We start from the raw sequence: 13,947 nt of genomic DNA on the forward strand, positions 1-13,947 counted from the left end.
GTTCTCCAGGTGGCTTGTCTTGCATATAAAACCTGGTGTCATTCAGGGAATTTGCTGAAAGTCTGCTGCAAAGCACTGTCCTGCTTTACAAGTGTGGGAAGATGGGCTTGTATATGCAGAATGAGTTCTAGGGTCTGCGATAGATCTTCTCACTGAAGGAGATAGGAACCGGTTCACTAAGGCGCTACTGCAACTCCCCACTGTCCTAAAATTAAAGATAAGCACTATCTAGGCCTTTGTTTCTTTCCCGTTAGATGAGACAGAGTATGAATATAGTGGAAGTGAGGAAGAAGAGGAGGAAGTGCCTGAACAAGAAGGAGAGCCAAGGTAATAATTGCTTTTGGGAGGGCTCTGGGCAGTCCATGCCAAATAAGTCTAAAGGTCTGTGACTATAAATCAGGAGCACGCTAAATTTCTGTCTCTCTATTAAGTGCACGCACAAGCCACACAAACCACCCAAAGGGTTTGAATACCTATTCTGTGACTGCTAAAGGTTTTAAAGCTCCCCCTCATATGGCTGAGAGCCAGCGAGCTCTGGATGGAGGGAGATTTACGGCAAATATGATTGGTCAGGGGCTCCACAATGTCAGAGTTGGTCCTTACTTTGCTTGGCCTCATTTCACACCTTCCACTGAGAGCGTGCGTTTGACATGCATCCAGTGTCTTTGCTCCAAAAGAGACGAGATTAAAATTTAACATCATGCTATATTTTATTAATGTTCCCCTGCTTTGGAAAAGGTATTTAACGGCCCATCAGGCTTTATTGTACGGGAGGCTTGAACTTCCTCTTGTTGCAGTTCCATTGTCAATGTGCCTGGAGAATCAACCCTCCGACGTGATTTCCTGAGACTGCAGCAGGAAAACAAGGAACGGTCTGAGGCCCTTCGGAGACAGCAGCTGCTGCAGGAGCAGCAGCTCCGCGAGCAGGAGGAGTACAAGAGGCAGCTGCTGGCAGAGAGGCAGAAGCGCATCGAGCAGCAGAAGGAGCAAAGGCGGCGGCTAGAAGAGGTAGAGACAGGAGGCTGGAGCTCAGGGGGCAAAAAAGCCCCTCTTCCACTTGTGTTTCCCATTCCCGTGCCCATTTAAAAAGAGTTCCCTGTAGGCCCAGCACATCTCAGGAAAGAAACCGACATGTGCAAATCCACTGGCAAACGTAGAGCACAGCACTTAAATCCATGTCTGGCTACTTGAATATGAGCCGTCTTCCAAAGCATTTGAATATCCAGCAGCTCCTGTGGAGGCAACAGGAGCCAAAGCTGGGTTGTTTGAAGGTATCTGGGGGAGGCTGTGTCTTGGTCTCTGTTCCAAAGAAGAGGCAACATGTCTAGACTTTAGGTAGCTGTAGAGAAGGGGAGATGTTAATTATTCCCAGATGGATTTCTTCTCAAGATTACTTCTTTTGGGGCCATGACATGCTTCAAATTTCCCTTTAAAGCTTTCTCAAACATCTGTGTTTGGCACTCATTCATGGTAGGTAGAAGCCTATTTTTTAACGTATTACTCTCTCATGCATAGTAGCATGATGACTAAAAGCCACCTAGATTTATAAATGTAGTTTATAAATCAGTGTTAAAATTATAATTCTGCAAAAATTACAAATACATGATATGGTAAGTATGCAATTTGCATACACAACCCAAAGATAAAAGAAGATGAATGTACATGTACAGTATTGTTCTGTCATACTTTTCACTTCCTAAGATCTCGTGTGCCTTTATATATATGTAGGTGGAATATGCAGTGTAAGCTTCAAAGGTGGGAGGATTTCAAAACAGTTCTTCAGGCCAGAGCTGGGTATGACACAGAGCTGAAACCAATCCTTTGGCTCCTCAGGAAGTGCAGGGTCAAATTCCAGTCGTCCTTAAATGACCTTTTGCTTGAGTCGCTGTTTAACTGTTGACTTAGCAATGATGGAAAAACTACACCCAGTCTGGTTTTCCAAATCCTGGTAATGTTTAAGGAGGACGCAACCAGGACCAAATGTTGATTTGCATCCCATGATGTGTTTACATAACAAATAATGCAAAATTCCAAATAGCTTTCCGGGTCACATTATGCTCCTTATCCCTCTTTTCAATGTGCAAGTGAGTTTAGTGCTACTATAAGGAAGGATTGGTAGCAAAGACGTAGCCACACATGAAGCCAGGAGGAGGTACAAGGGGGAGGCATATAAACTCAATTTTTCTTCTGTTTCTTCCCCACCCTTCTGAGATTGCCAAGATAAACATCGTACCTCTTCCAACTGTTTTTAGACTCTGGCTCTGTAGCGATTTTGGGGGGGGAGCAGATAATAAAAAGAGGCTAGGAAAATACGAAAATAAAATATTTTATTGATATTGTTAAAGGTGGGCAAAAGTTGAGATACTGTTTAGCCTCTAGAATTTTGCTTAGTATTGGGATCAATTAGTTCTTTTAAATGCCTCTTTAATCTCCAAGGTTCTGCAGGCGGTACTTTTTTGGCAAGGAAGGGGATTACCATTAAATTGTCTAGGTCATTTAACTTTAGTAATCAATGCAACCCTTAAAATCTGGAATTTCTTTTTAAAATAAAGGAGATGCTGCTGCTAGTAATGGAAACAAAGCAATGCACCTCTTTGCTGCACCGGGTTGAACTTTTTGGGGATGTTGCAGAAATCATAATTTAATGAGCAATTAAAAAGAAAAGGCAGTTACCTGAAAGTTATGTTTAATCAGTCCTGCTTTTTAAAACACAAAACAGAATTAACAACTTCAGCAACCGCAAGATGGCATGTAATGTAGGTTGATGATATTACTGAGTAAGGTTACACAGTAAACCACGTAAAGTTTGTAAGAGAAAAGCCTTTACCTTTTACTGAGTCTATAACCTCAGTCTGGTTCCCTTAGAAACATAGTATGAATGATGAGCTATAAAGGTTTCCTTTTGCGCGTGGTGGGGTGGGCATACTGTCCTTAAAGTGAATTAAAAAAAAGGCTCACATTGAGTTTTCAAAAAAACCCACTTAGTTTGTTGGATCTTGTATTGGAAAAATGCATGATCCCAAGTGATTTTTAACAAAACAACAGCCAAAACAAGCTCTTTAAGATGGGGGAAGGGTGGTAGACACATATTTAGATAAACATCAGTGTTGTGACACGATTGAAGGCCAAAATATTGAAATGTGGTCACTTTGTCCTTAACTCACCCCCCTGTTTTCTTGAAGCCAGTAAACAATGAAAAACTTGGTAATGTGAGTTAAGATTAGTGTCATAGAATCTCTGGGCTTCCGTCAGTTCGTTGACATTTTTACCAAGCCTTGCTTTCTTGTAATTTTTCCTTGTGTAGAGTAAGTGTGTGTTTGGGTATACTTGTTTGACGTTCTTTGGGAAGAATTTTGTGCATTAGATAATCTCCCTGGACAAGTTGCTTATACTTTCCCCCCTTCCACCCCCCCCAACTCCCCAGCTTCCTAAATTAAAATTGAGGGCTTGTTCTTACAATGCTGGCACAGAGCCTAGACAGTTTTGACCGAGACTGCAACAGGAACGGTGTTTAGGACATCTGCCAAAAACTGTAGTTCTTAGCAGTATTAGAGAGAAGATTACTTTTTAAAAGGCATATAGGTGACTTCTAAAACTTGTTGTTGCAGGAACCTTATAATTTGTGTATTACTTAGGAGGTGGAAATGATACGTGGTCTAAGTGCAGAAAATTACCTGAAACATTTTAGGAAGGGGATTGCTTGTCCTCCCCCACCCACGCCTTTAAAAATCATATAACGATTAGTTGCATAAATATCAGCTATATGTCATATAAGTGTTGAGATGGTTAAAACAAGAAATCTGAGCTGTGCCAGGCTATTCTAACATGGGTCTATGTTTCTGTTCAACAACGTGGAGACACCAGTGCTCGGTGTGATGGGTATGGAAAGGCGTTTGAATCTGTACTTTGCAGAACTGAGTCTGGTTTGGGAAATTCAGAATTAGCCGTGGTGGAATCCCATTCTGTGTGGACCTCCACAGTTCAGGATAACTTCATTAAATGATGTCTCTGTCCCTGGTTATGAGAACCTAAGATGGATGGTTTTGAAGTGGTAGGTTATAGCTCCATTGGCAAGTAGTACAGTCCAGTAGAAATAGATTTGTGGAGCACAATAATTGAAGTGCTGAGGACCCAAAGACTTCACTCCATGTGTTTGAAGACAGGAGGAGTTCCTTTGGATTAGCTGAGGTCTAGACTGCGTGCCTGTGGTTGGAGTGCATCTGCCTTTTTAATTTCATCCAAAAGGAGTGGTTGGCACTCCAAGACATCTTCAAAATATGAAACAAAACCTGGTAAGTGGAGATGATTGGAGGATTCACTTCAAAAGAGCACTCCTGATCTGAACCAAGATGCTAATGTAGTTGTACCTGCAGGCGATTTTTGCCAGGGCTTTGTTTCTTTTACAGAAGGGGAGATTATTCATATCTACTTACTTTGAATTGCTTGCAGTTTGGATTGGTACTAAGAAGTTCTACTTCTGCTTTATCTCTAGTGTGGGCAAAGCAAAAGTCTCTTTATTAATGTTTCCAGTCCTCTTCCCAAGCTGATATCAGGCTACCTAATTCTTTGTGAAAGAAATTATTAATATATGTATTTATCAACCTTCATCTGAACATAAGACAGAGTAATAATATTTTATTAATATAAAATTAGAGGTTCTCTATTTGTCTTCAGCATTTCACTGTATGAAGGAGGTCCTGAATTCGTTGGTATACACCAACTGCACGTGTAGTTCCATTGCCCCCTCCTGGTAAATCATGCTCTACTGCATGGTCTTCCAGTTTGGAGATGTTGGGTACCATTATAAGATCATCATTAATGCACCCTAAAACCGGACAAGGAGCCAGAGTATTGACACTGTATATTCTGTATGGGTTTTTTTGTTGTTGGCATAGTAAATGCCAATTTTGTGAAATGCAGAAATTTGAGGCGGTATGGGCTCTGTCAAAATTCTGTTTTGGCATCTCTGAAATTTCTTTGAAGAGTTCCTGCCCTTACCTTCTGGTTAACAGTTAGCTCCTTGAAAATAAGCTGTTCATCTGACATGTGCAAGGAAGTTGGTAATACCATATCCAACTAAAGAAGATCTGGATATGCATCATTAATTTCAGGGAATCCAGATGTATATCTGCTATCTACTGGGCATGTACAGGAACAGTGTTTTACATCAGACCTTTTTTGTCGTGTGTTGTAAGAATTATAATATCTAGCAGTCACACTTATTAAATTCAGAAGTTGAAGTTTTAGAAAGAGAACATGGTGACCAAGGCTTTATTTAGTGTGTCCTCGTGGAAGAGTTGCTAGAGGCAGTCAGGAAGGTGACCTTGTGCCGACAGAAAGATGGTAGGCAGTCAGCTAAAGGGCTGCTTCTGAAGCCAGCTTGGGTCAACAACAACTTGCCGCCAACCAGCTTTGCCATTGCTTTGACAAGATGTAGACTAGGACCCGAGAGATGCTTGTCAGTAAGTTTCCTTTCCCTGGACTTGTTAGAAGTAGATTCTACTTTGTTAGCGGCCAGTAGTTCGATGCTGAGGTTTCAAAGGCCACGTGCAAAGGAAGTGAAATCTTTCTCCTACAGCTAGGGCTGGGAATAAGTGGATCATGCGAGGTGTTTCTGCCGGCTTTTGCTGTGCTGGGTGCCTCCCTTCCCACCTGCCTAGCGAGGCGCTGAGGCGGTGTCTGACGGGAAGGCAGAAGCAATGCTGAGAAACACCATCTCTCTGTGTACTTTGGCACATAGACAATAGCACATTTGTGCTTTGGAGATTTGACTTAAATGCACACTGGTGGCAGAGAATCCTTTTTTTTTTTCCTTCTTTTGCTGGGTAATAAATATCTACTATCAGTGCTGAGCTAGCAATCTGGCTGTCTTTCAACAGCCGACTTTGTTTATTTCGTGATGCCATGGAAAATCAGCTCTCTTAGTCAATTTGTAACTTATTTTTCTCAGATTAAGTTCTGTTATTTATAAGTATTGCTGAATACTTCTGCATTGATTCAAGAAGCGATGAATTTGTTTCATCCGAAAGACCTAAGCTCTGCCCATCTTCCTTGTAGTGAGAATGATGCCATCCCAAGACCTGCAATATATCTACTTAACAATGTCAACACAATATTGTTAGGCAGACAGGCTTCATATGTTTAAGAAGTGTTTGAGTTGATAAATGTGCATATTAACCAGTCAGCAGTGTGCCGTCTCTTGCATCCTCAGGGCAACAGAGTTATTGTACTTCACATCTTAGTTTTCTTAAACAAAGAGCCTGTCAGACTTGATTAGCCAAGAGGCATCTGAATATGTTGACTTAAATATAGAAATTGTTTGACACAGATGCGTATATTCAGAAATAAAAGTGCCTACTTAATCCTTTTACAGTGCTTAAAAAATGGAGGGGAAGCAGTGAAACCTATGAAACGCACCGTGTGCCATAGCTGCTGTCTTGCAGCACTTTTGCTATTTTTGTATCTACATTCATTGAAGAGACCTTCCTTAAGCAAGGGAGAAAAGGCTGGTGGATGCATTTAGTTAGGAGAGGAGATGCAAGAGCAAGGAAGCTGTGTTTCTGAGAAGATACAGAAAATGTGGAGGGAGAAAAGAGCTTATGCCTTGTGGCACAGGAAGGCGGTAGTGAACCCAGGATGATGCTATGGGCCAGGAAGGAAGATGTCATAGTTACAGAGTGGGTGTATTTGAACAGTGGTCTTCAAGAAAGTTGCGTCTTTCCCAAAACTGCAGCTAGTTAAAGAGAATCGGAAAGCAGCCTGTTTTATTTAAGTACTACTAATTCTTAATCATCTTCTTTTTTCCCCAGTGTTTCTTCTCCACTATCGATTCCAGAAGATGGAAAAGGCTGTTGAGCTTTCAATTACTTCATAGTCTGCAGGGTCATGTGCCGAGCAGAGAAAGCTCATCCCGTGAAGTAACACAGGGAGCGTAGATTGGCCTTTGCTTGTTCAGTTGAGCACAACTATGAAACGCACACCAGTTACTGGATTTGTGAACCCAAATAAAAGCTTAGTCTGAGTGCTCTTGCAAGACTACTTGGAGTGCCTTAAGACTGGCAAATCCGTGGCGGCTTTGCTTCAACAGAAATTGGTCATAATGTTAACCTTAACCTAAATGTGAAAAGGAATAACCAATGTAGGTTTTCATTTTGTTATTGGGATTAAATTTGAGTGTGCTTTTTTTGGTTTAAATTTCTTCTGTAATTTTTTAGCATATTATAGAAATCTATAATGGAAGTAAATGTTGTAGAGATACTCCCAGTTGATGGTTGAACAGGAGACAGCTGGGTCTTTTGACACTTAGGCAGTTGTGGGAGGCTGCTTGGGATTTCAAGGTAGGTGGAGTAACTGGATGCTTCTGTAGAAGTGCAGGAAGAGTTGGTCACGACTGTATGGGCATTTAAAATGTCTCCTTTGAAGTCATACGTGGTGCTCTATAGGCATAAATGAGTCAGTTCATGCTTTCTAGAGCTGTTTCCCGGGTTCTTTTCAGACTTGAGCAGACGTGTCAGCACCAGTTCGTATTTGGGTCATGTGTGAAAGCTTATCAGTGTAAGTGTAAAAGCTTAGCTCAGCTGTTTTTCCACTTTTACATATAGGTGCTTTTGATGTTCTGGGAGGGGCTGAGGTGCTGTTGGTCAGCCTTCCTTCTCTCTTAGGCAAAGTTCTGGGCAGTGCATTAAATCAAGCTTGGTTGTTGGGCCAACACTACCAAGTTCTTAGCAGAATTAATTGTGTTAAGAGAGAAGCTGCTTACTGAAAGCTCAGATAGTTGTCATTTGAGTTTTAGCTGACTCAGTGGGGCTGATAATTCCCTTTCGGCAACATTTAGATAATGTGTTGAAGTCAAGAAAATTGTCACTCTGATTAAGATTTGAGTTCAACAGTTGTTCAAAGATTGAGATTTCAGTGTGAGCCTCTCTTGAAGAGCAGCAGTGAGCTTCCACACCTTGGTTGTCAGGAATATGGTACATGACGTTGTGTGTGTGCGTGAAGAAACCAGAGAGAATAAGTGAGGCTGCTTTTAGGGATAGTTTTCTGCTGGGTATGAGTTAGTTTCCTGGTGGAACACTTGCATAAAACATTTTGTCACTCAGTTGCAGAGCTTGCCAGTCCTGGTAAATCCCTCTCTTCACAGTAGAAAACAACCCCACCTCTTTCTTTGATAACAGCAAAAGTAAAACTTTGTGGTTTCTTTTCCATTTTTGTAGCAACAAAGAAGAGAACGGGAAGCTCGAAGGCAACAAGAGCGTGAGCAAAGGCGGAGAGAACAGGAAGAAAAGAGACGTCTGGAAGAAATGGAGAGGAGGCGTAAAGAAGAGGAAGAGAGAAGAAGAGCAGAGGAGGAAAAGAGGAGGGTAGAAAGGGAGCAGGTGAGTCCATGATACAGATATATGTGCAATAGGTTTGTTTCTTCTAAATTCTAATTTAATTTTTTAAAAATCAATAAGCCTAAAGCAGCTTAGAGGCAAACCTAACGCTGACCCTTTCATCTTTGTTGTCTCTGACAGCAAACGCACTAACATAGATCGTAGGGCTTTATGGAAAATTCTGGCAGCCTCAATATTCCCTCAAAAAAAGAAGTCTTGTTGCAGTACTCATTCTAAATTCAGCTCGTGCCCCTGGGCTTGACTAAAATCCATCAGAATTGGCAAAATCATCACTGGGGCTGAAAATTGTTTCTAGGCTTGTCTTGCTGGATTAGTGGTTCTTGCAGGACATGCCCCTGTTCAGAAGGCCTTCCAGAGAAGGGCAGCTCTGTTGCGTTGCCAGCTTCTGGCACCCAGAATTGGTCAAGACGCTCATCATAAACTTTGAATATCCTGAATTTGAGGTGGAACCTTTGAGCTGCAGAGGGTTTTCCTTCCTAAAACTTAAATACGCAATCTCTTTGTCTCACTCTGTCTATTTAAAATCAGCTCTAATAACTGATGCCAGTTCAGGCAGCAAGTATATCTTAAGTTGTGTCAGTGTGCCCTTAATACATTGAAAGTACAGGTGAGAAACCTTTTAAACTGTGAAATTCAGCTGCTGTATTTATGCATGAAATCTGCATGTTTTAAAATCCTTTAAAAACTTTAATCGGAGTGATAATCAGGGTAATAATTACTGTGCATGTACTGCAAAATACTGATCCCAAATAAAGGGCCAAAACTACTGTCCTAGAGGCTGATTGTAAATTTCCCATTAACCTCAGGAATGCTGGTTTTGGCCTGATATACTTTAATTTTTTCTTACGTAAAGTCACTGTATTTGAGATCATTGATGATCACGTTACTGGGGAATTTTGTTGTGTTTGTATATATTTCAAAGATTTTTGAGTCAAAAGGAGAGAAGACTAACCAATGGGAATAAATATATGGAACATCTCTAACTACAGCACAGCAATTTGCTTTTGGGCAGACACCGGGTATTCCCCCAGCTGCTTTTTAAACTGTTGAAATGCTAATTACGCACAGTGCCAATAATGACAAATGGTTAATTGATGTGGCCAAGCTGAACCACTCTGAATTTTTTTTTTTTTTTTTTTTTTTTGGAAGAAAACACATGCCCCCTCTTAGAATTTTTGTTAACCCCAACTATGGCTCAGCCAATGTGCGTAACAACAGTATAGTGTATCTCATCAGTCTGTCACAAGACTTTCTATAGCTCCCATCACTGTATCACTGATCCATTAATTTCTTTATGCATACACTGTAAATGTGTGCGTGTGTGTGTGTGCTTGTGTGTGTGCGCATGCACATGTTACATACTTCCATTAATTGCATGATAGGATGTTACCAGCTTGGGTTTGGTGCTTCAGAGTTTTGAGTTCTTCTAGGGGGTCAGGTGAAGCAGCGGGTAAACCTCTCGACCTGTTGAGGCTGCGGGTGAAGAGATGGCTAGATCGCAAAAGCAAGCGAGTTTGGTCTAATATCTGTTTCCTGGTGGATGTTTGTTTGTGTCATAACCATCGCATAATTCAGCAAGGCTGGCAGTGTCTGCTCAGGAGAAGCTTCTGGTGAGGGCGGCAGGGGAGACGGCAGGGCAGGTCCCAACTGCACTTGGCAGAGCCCCTCTGGGGGAGCTTGCTCCAGGTCTGCCTACACTAAGCCTGGCTCTAGCTGTTGCTAACAGTTCATTGCACCAGTGCAACAAACTAATGTTTAATACAACTTGCATGTGACTTTGTGTTGGCTGTGTTGAGTCAGACTTGCTGTGTTTTAACTTTCCAAAACCTTCAAGTGCATTTTGCTGCTTCTTGAAACCACTTCCTAAATACATAAACGAGCTCTGGCCCATGCCGGCAACATTTGCAGGAGTCCAAATTTCAGAATGGAAGGGGCCAAAATCTGATGCTCAGGAGGCAGGCTTCCTAAATTGTTCTGCAGGCACTAATCCATCCTGAAGTGCGTTTCTCGTTAAAGCTGAACTGGGGAAGTAGCGTGTGGTGTTCCACCCAGGGGGTTCTGATGCATTCCTTTTGAATAAATTTATTGCTGGGTAATTTCTATGTGACAGGAGTATATCAGGCGACAGCTAGAAGAGGAGCAGCGGCACTTGGAAATTCTACAGCAGCAGCTGCTCCAGGAGCAGGCCATGTTACTGGTAAAGCACTGTATCTGTTTTGTTCAGTAGCTATAGGATCCATTTATCCGGCCAGTCCTAGGCTTCCCTCAGTCGGGCACAGCTGCACTGACAGTATGACAACAAAGGAGCTTGATTAAAAGGCCATTTATGCTAGCGTCGTGGGCTGACAGGCACATATGAGAAGTGCTGTATGGTCACACTGCTTTCTGGGCAGTAAGAGGAGGCTTTATGTTAAAGTGGAACAGTTCTGGTGTGGTGGTCGAGTTTCTGAACAGACCTTGGCATTCAGTGACGAACTAGAGTGCTTATGTTGCAGATCAAAAGCACACATGATATGTAAATCCACCCTGGGATACAATGGCCTAGTGTTGGTCTAAATCATTGTTTTATGAACTTTATACTGGATTTAGTATAAATAACTCTTTTTTTTTCCTTTAATAAAAATCAGTTCTGACATAACTCTCCAATCATGTCAAGCTTAGCAGTACATTCTCAGCTTTCCCAACACGAGACACATGCCATATTGGTCTAACTTAGCTCTTGGTTACACTTTAACAATGACATAAACAGAACAAAACAAACAAAGGCAACAACAACCAGAAAGGTGCATTTTTAACGGGATGGATAGGGACACGTCGACCATACAGTCAATGTCATGTCTTGAATTACTCACACGTTCTCTCAAAGGAATACAGATGGCGAGAGATGGAGGAACACCGACAGGCGGAGCGACTCCAGCGCCAGTTGCAGCAGGAGCAAGCCTACCTCCTGTCACTGCAGCATGATCACAGGCGGCAGCAGCAGCAGCAACAGCAGCAGCAACAGCAGCAGCAGCAAGAAAGAAATAAACAAAGCTATCATACCCCTGAGCCAAAATCCCACTATGAGCCTGCTGAAAGAGCGCGTGAGGTAAGTCCTGCTTGTGGGCAGGAATCTGCTACCTGCTCTTCTGCCCCTTCCTGTTAGCATCATTGTGACTGTGATTCTGCTATAGTACAGTCGGAGGCCAAAGCGTCACTCATAAGGGGCAGGATATTTTAAAAAGTTGGCCACTGGTTTCCAAACCGGAGGGATACTTCAGAGTACTTCTGCTGCAATCACTGGAGTTCAGAGTTTTGACATATAAAGGGTGGAAAGAAATTCTGGGAGGCTGCAGACTGAGGGGACCCGGTTTTGGAAGCATCACATGAGGAAGTTAATCTCATCTGCACTTCATCAGACATGATTTCGTAGGAAGCATTGGTGCAGTTGGTGATCTGTGTCTGTGGCAAGTACTGGCAATTGGAAATTGGGAGGTGGTTGGAAAGCACGAACCTATGAGGGATGCTTGCACACAGCACCTGTTTACACATTTGGTGCTTTAGCCCATGCTCTTGGAAATATCCTTTTCATGAACACAAACCTGAATTCCATTAGTTTCATTTTTGAAGTGTTAAGTATTATCTTCTGAGATCACGTCCTGCTCTTATGAAACTCTGTGGTGCTGCCTTCTTGGACTTTGGGCACTCACAAGTCAATCTGAAATCATCAGAGTGCTGTTTGTTTCAGTGAGTGGTCCCCTGTCTTCACTGGTCCATGGGTAACACTGCTAAGCAAGTAATTGCCTCTGATGCATACTTGGCTCTCTTTCAGCGGTCTTATTATGTTTCCCTTGAGCACTATACTGCCCACAAACCACTAGTCTGGGCAATAGTGGTCAACGCTCTTAATGGCCTTCATCACCAGCATGTGGAAACTAGGTAAATACATTTTGGAACAAGAACAAAAAAATCCTTGGGGCTCTTGAACATGACAAAATAGCTTTCGGTCCACCTTCATCCAGTAGTGCTTCGTTGCCTTTGAAGTATTGCTGTTTGGGCTAGATGAGCACAAACTCATTTTCTTGTAGATGCTATTGTCCAAGTTCTTTGTGAACCATGTGTGGGCTATCTCATCCATTCCTCTTGGTGATTGAAGTGTCTGGTATGTCTCTCTCTCCTGCAAGAAGTTCAGACTTGTCCGGTATGTGGTCGTGCAGGCATGGAACCAGCCCTCCTGTCCTTGTTCCTGGCCAGCCTCAGTGAAAGCACAGTGCTAGTCCAGCATTCCTGTCCAACCTGAAGGCTAGCTTTGGAAGGGATGCAGAACCGTCTCTGTTCCTCATCTCCCGTTTTCCTTTCAGAGTTGAAAAGGAGAGAAACTCCTGAAGATTCAAAGTGTTACGTCCTTTAGCAGAACCACTGACTCGGCTATTTTTCTGTCGTGGTCTTCTTCTTTTGTGATTGCTCTAGCTAGAAGGAGTAAAGTGAAGGCAGAGAAAAATTGTGTTAGTAGTCAGATCTTTCCAGAGATTGCTGTGTACGTGTGGTTGAAGTACAGCCATGATATCTCGGTGCCTGGCAGTGGGAGCAACATCAGTTAATCTTAAAAGCAGGCATTAACTCTTATGTCTTTCTTGACATTGGAGTTGGAGAGCGAGTATTCTCTGCCTCGTACTTTCAAGTATACTGCTCTCCAGAGAAAGTCTCCATCTACAGAGATGCTGACCATCAGGATGATAAGCCAAAGTGGGCTAACTTTCCTGTTCTGGCAAAGTCTAATGGGGATTAGGGTTTTTTTCTCCATTCCAGTGGCAATGAGAATATAAGGAGAAGGGCTTCTAAGATCGGCTCTGGGAAACGGGGGGAGATTAGCACAAGAAATGAGGCTTTAACACTGTTTTCTGGTCCAGACACTCAGATGGCTGGAACAGGGCCTGTTTCTATCCAGGGGAGTACTGGCTATCTCCTTCCCACCTCTTGCCTGGTTTTAAGGACATGTGGCTCATGCAGTTGGTGTGCTTTGTGGAGGAAACCTCCTATCATCTGCAGCTAGAGACATGAAAGCCTGTTCCTTCAGACAGAAAGACTTGGGGCTTTTCCTTGTTCTATTCGTAACAAGGAGTCTAGCCTGTTTTTTAAACTTTGAAGGATGGCTCTGTGAAGTTGAACACAGCAGTGAAAATGATTGTATGGTGAAGATGCTTGCCTCCATTATTGTTGTATTTCCCAAGACATGGTGTATTTTGTGTAGACCTGGCAGAAGCTTGTCTGCTTGTTCCCATAGGCAAACTGTTACTGTCCTCAAATTTTGGAAAGCAGAGGCAGGTTGGGTTTGTAAAGCAGCCCAGCTAAGCAGTCCTGGAGACTTGCCTCTGTCTTCTGACATGGGTATGTGAACAGCCAGTCTCTCCAGACCATCACTGCTAGGGAACAATTAGGAAACCACCCCAATACTGGTTTTGTGCTTCAGGCACAAGTGTTAAAGCAAATCTTGTGAGCAGAATCTCAACAAATGAAATCAGCCCAAGCTGCCAGTTTGATGTTTCTTTGATGCTTTGATAAAGTGCTGGGAGTT

At 42.6% G+C, this 13,947-nt stretch overlaps 1 protein-coding gene across 1 annotated transcript in view; it reads left to right on the top strand.

The window, feature by feature from the left end:
• MAP4K4 (mitogen-activated protein kinase kinase kinase kinase 4) overlaps positions 1-13,947 on the top strand; it is a 162,322-nt gene that overhangs the window by 116,949 nt on the left and 31,426 nt on the right. The window contains exons 10-14 of the mRNA XM_009326237.1: positions 255-327; positions 798-1,008; positions 8,214-8,375; positions 10,504-10,590; positions 11,260-11,481. Of these exons, the coding sequence (XP_009324512.1) occupies positions 255-327; positions 798-1,008; positions 8,214-8,375; positions 10,504-10,590; positions 11,260-11,481 (755 nt within the window). The remainder of the gene's footprint in view (positions 1-254; positions 328-797; positions 1,009-8,213; positions 8,376-10,503; positions 10,591-11,259; positions 11,482-13,947) is intronic.

This window comes from Pygoscelis adeliae, unplaced genomic scaffold (genome assembly GCF_000699105.1).
Source record: "Pygoscelis adeliae isolate BGI_AS28 unplaced genomic scaffold, ASM69910v1 Scaffold156, whole genome shotgun sequence".
Lineage (NCBI taxonomy): Eukaryota > Metazoa > Chordata > Aves > Sphenisciformes > Spheniscidae > Pygoscelis > Pygoscelis adeliae.